Source organism: Bidens hawaiensis, unplaced genomic scaffold, assembly GCF_021521415.1.
Source record: "Bidens hawaiensis isolate Kalapana, Puna unplaced genomic scaffold, B.hawaiensis_p1.1 tig00004242_1, whole genome shotgun sequence".
Lineage (NCBI taxonomy): Eukaryota > Viridiplantae > Streptophyta > Magnoliopsida > Asterales > Asteraceae > Bidens > Bidens hawaiensis.
The window spans coordinates 267195-271497 of record NW_027491253.1 but is presented as its reverse complement, the minus strand read 5'-3'; the positions used below and the strand labels follow the sequence as shown (position 1 = coordinate 271497).

Genomic DNA, 4303 nt, shown 5'->3' with positions numbered 1-4303 from the left:
GGGGAAAAAAAAGGACAAAATTGCCCCTCACGTGAGGGATACGCTGATGGGTTTAACGATCAGACTTAACGGGGTTAGTGGGGTCGGGTTTGATTGCAAGTGAAATGAAACCACAGAGACAAAAATCGCAGACTTGAAACTATTAGACTAAAACCGCAGATTTGGACAAGCCATAATGACGAAAACCGTAGTTTACTCTTAAATTTTTAACAAACTGCATGTTTTTTTGTATTAATCAAGTAATTATAGGTGGTTGAATTGTGAACTAATGTACTGCTGGTTCAACTAAAAGGGGAAAAAACCGTGTCATCACATGTAAACAAATGTCATTTGGACACAAGGAACCGAGCAATTGCGACTGGATATAGGCGGTCGCAAAATCTGTGACTGAAATCATAATTATATCAAATATAGAGGCCTACATCACAAAACGGTCGTATATTTTGCAACCATTTATATTAGGTTGCAAACAGTCTCAATTTTTAAGACTGACATTAAAGAATTTCTTGGGTCGGCTAAGTGTTTCTAACCATTTTTTTTAATTACTTGTACAAATAACCGCTCGTAGTAAAAACTCATGAAGTAGGTGACAAAGATCTTTCGCTTGTCAGGCAAGCCAACTTCTCTTGAATTCTCAATGTTTCCAAGCTAAAGCAAGTCTTTCTTCACACATAACATTTTGCATTTGCTCCCGCCAACGAACTCATTGAGGTTGCTTGTCACGCTATAGCGAACTTTGGCACACTGGCGTTAGTTGTGAAAAAATCATATGTAAGCAATTAATTTTAATTTTAACAACCCCCACCAAGAAAAAAAAACAGCCTTATATATAGATGATGCATAAACTCTTAAGTGTATCACAACTAACACTTCTATTTGAAACACCAGCCACTTGCTGATACTGCTTACATATGGCTTTATCAGCCTTTTCTTCTTCGTTTAAGCTTTTTACTTATGCATTATGTTTGCTGGTTCTTTTCACCACTAGTTCGTGTCAGCAGCTATCTGCCAATTTCTATGCTAAAACATGCCCCAATTTCCATTCTATTATAAAAAAGACGGTGACTGAAGCTGTGTCAAAAGAAACTCGGATGGGAGCCTCCTTGCTTCGCCTTCATTTCCATGATTGTTTTGTTAATGCAAGTCTTTTAATTAACTTTCTTACATTCCCTTTTGGTTCACAAAACTATGTCATTGTCGAGTCGTATCGTTGAACGTACTAGTGTAGTATTATATGATCTTCTCCATCTAGCACTTCCGGCCAGGTAGTATTAGCCATATTGCTCCGCAACACATAGTCTTATATAACGTACTTTTAGTGATTAGTGAATGCACTGCCTAGATGGCAGCGATGTGACAACACTTTTGGTTAACTAGCCATACTCCGCAACGCATAGTGTTATTTGCTTCTAAATTCTTACTATTTTCATTAATTTCATGCCTTATCGTATCTAAAATGCATAAAAGGAAGAGCAAATTATTGAAATACTTTGTGCATTTGTAAAAAGGTCAAAGATCATCTTTATCTTTTCCATGTCACGGTATTGTATATAAATATACAAATACACAATTAAATACTTTGCATGTCAACTTTTGGATGTAAACTTATATATCCAATTAAACAAAATATATTCTAGTGGAGAATTCTAAGTGTGCTTCCCATACAGTCACACGTTGTTTACTTGTTGCTTTAGTATGTCGTCACTGATTCTTCAAGTTTATATGCACCATACTTGATTTCTATATACAGAACTTTAGGTTCGTTTTCTTTGCACATAAGTTATTAATTTAAGCTGGATTTAAGAAACATTTCTTATCTATCTGTGTGGAATATGTAGGGATGTGATGCATCTGTGTTACTAGATGACACCGCAAATTTTACTGGAGAAAAAACAGCAGGACCAAATCAAAATTCAATTAGAGGATTCAACGTCATTGATACTATTAAAACCAAACTTGAGCGCCAATGTCCTGGTGTAGTTTCATGTGCAGATATATTATCTGTCGCTGCTAGAGATTCCGTTGTGGCTGTAAGTAAAAACAAATTACATAAAATAGCAATTGCTACCTTAAACATATTTGGATCGGGATTCTATTTCTTCAAAGTAACCTCAGAAGTCATAGTGAACAACAAAGAAAGCTTTCGAATATATAATAGGACCCACAACCAGCCAGGGTGTGATGCAACATGATAGTTGGCGGAATTAAGTTTAGTCTAAACAGATTCGGGTTAGTTTCCGTTAGAACCATGAAAACGCCGTTTTGAAAATTCGCTTTGGTCGGGTTTGGGACTTTGGGTTAATCATCTAACAGGTCACAGTTTAGCTTGTTTAACCCATAGATTTTTTCTATTTTTTTATAGGTATCTTTGGGTTGATCATCTAACAGGTCACAATTTAACTTGTTTAACCCATAGATTTTTTCTAATCTTTTTAAAGGTGTCTTTGACTTGTTTAGATGATTAAGTATTCTATGCGAAGTTTAAAGAGAAATTGACATCATAATTCATAACTTTAAAATAGTTATTTTATATAATTTTATTTATTTATTTAGATTTGTAATAGAGTGTTAATATGCACAACAAAAAATCATGTAAAGCAGGAAGTGCTCGTATTAACTTACGAATATGTGTCTCACGTCCAGGCTATCATGTTTGACATGATCACATGAGTTTCAAGTTCGAGTCATATTTGGGTTTGTGTCGGAGTTACGCCCACTAACCCGCAAGGATGACCCACTTAACGTCCTTGGCCGCAACAAATTAAAATATTTCATTTTACACAATCTTAGATACTATGAAAATATGTTTATTTATGTTTTATTTGAGCATTTGATGTGTGATTCTTTATCTTTGAGTTCAGCTTGGTGGGCCAAGTTGGAAGGTGTTATTCGGTAGAAGGGACTCAACAAGTGCAAGCTTTAGTGCGGCAAATTCTAATCTTCCGTCACCAGCTTCAAGTCTTAGGGATCTTATCTCATCATTTTCAAATCAAGGCTTCAATGCTAAAGAAATGATAGCTCTCTCAGGTGAGTTACTTTACTTATCAATTTTCATTGACCAAATTTCGTTAAGACTTGTCATGATCTTATACTAAAATCAACAACATTTCATCTGTTGATAATATGTTATATGGTATTATGTTGCAACAAAAAGATTGTTGATATATGCCACTAACCATCATGCACGATACTTGTTATAAAAATCATTCCTCGTTTGTAATTAGGAGATTTATTATAACTTGTAACAATACCAAGTGACAAGCACATTACTAGAAAACTGGGCATTTGTGACCATTAAAAACTGGTCCAAATTGTGATCTATTTGCAACGAAATCAAAACAGTCACAAAATTAGCGACCAATTACTGAGTTTTCTAGTTGTAACTTGTAAGGAATACATGATTTCTTACAACCTTGTATCTATGTAGGATCTCATACAATTGGCCAAGCAAGGTGCACAGTGTTCCGCAATCGTGTATACAACGACAACAACATAAATTCATCGTTTGCGAGATCACTGAGAGCAAAGTGTCCTTCGAGTGGCGGTGACAACAATCTTTCACCACTAGATTCATCAGCCAAATCCTTCGACAATAGATATTTTAAGGATTTGATTAGCCAGAGGGGATTATTGCATTCCGACCAAGAGCTATTCAATGGGGGTTCCGCGGATGCACAAGTGAGGACCTATAGTTCGAATGCGAAGGCCTTCTCTAGTGACTTTGCGAGTGCAATGGTGAAGATGAGCAACCTTCGCCCGTTAACAGGCTCCCGTGGTCAAGTTAGGATCAATTGTAGAAGAACGAATTGAATCAACTGATATGAGAAGCTAGTTAAAAGATAATAAATTCTTGGAAATGTAATGTTATTTTCTCTCAGTTTCATGTGTTTGGTTACGTCTTGTTTTGCTTTCTTACAAATCATCAAGTTGTGGTTTGTGCAAATTGGTGTGCTGTAATAAAAACATATTTTTTCAACTGTATCACACATATTCTTCGAATCAATTTTGTAAAATCTTTTATTCTATTTCATAATTTCATGTATGCTTATTCAAATAACTATACGTATCAGCTACAGCATGATTACTATTAACAGAAAATTTGCGGTTTTTTATAGTACTCTCTTCTAGTACAAAAACACAGTTTGATGTCCCATCAAAATTTTCACCGGTACAACTTTTAGGAGCCGTCCCAAATCATTTTTGGAACGGTTTGTTTCAAAGCCGTTAAAAAAACAATTCAAAAATGAAACCTAAAAGATTTTGTTTTTGAAGCGTTAAGTATACCGCTCTCAAAAAAATATAT

The 4303-nt window shown here is 35.2% G+C and overlaps 1 protein-coding gene across 1 annotated transcript; it reads left to right on the top strand.

Moving 5' to 3' along the window:
• Positions 1-852: 852 nt before the first annotated feature.
• Positions 853-3842, top strand: LOC143625778 (cationic peroxidase 1-like). Its single transcript, XM_077096023.1, has 4 exons — positions 853-1139; positions 1839-2030; positions 2862-3027; positions 3428-3842. The coding sequence occupies exons 1-4, from the start codon at positions 912-914 to the stop codon at positions 3808-3810; spliced, it is 969 nt and encodes a 322-aa protein (XP_076952138.1). The 5' UTR covers positions 853-911; the 3' UTR covers positions 3811-3842.
• Positions 3843-4303: the final 461 nt, after the last annotated feature.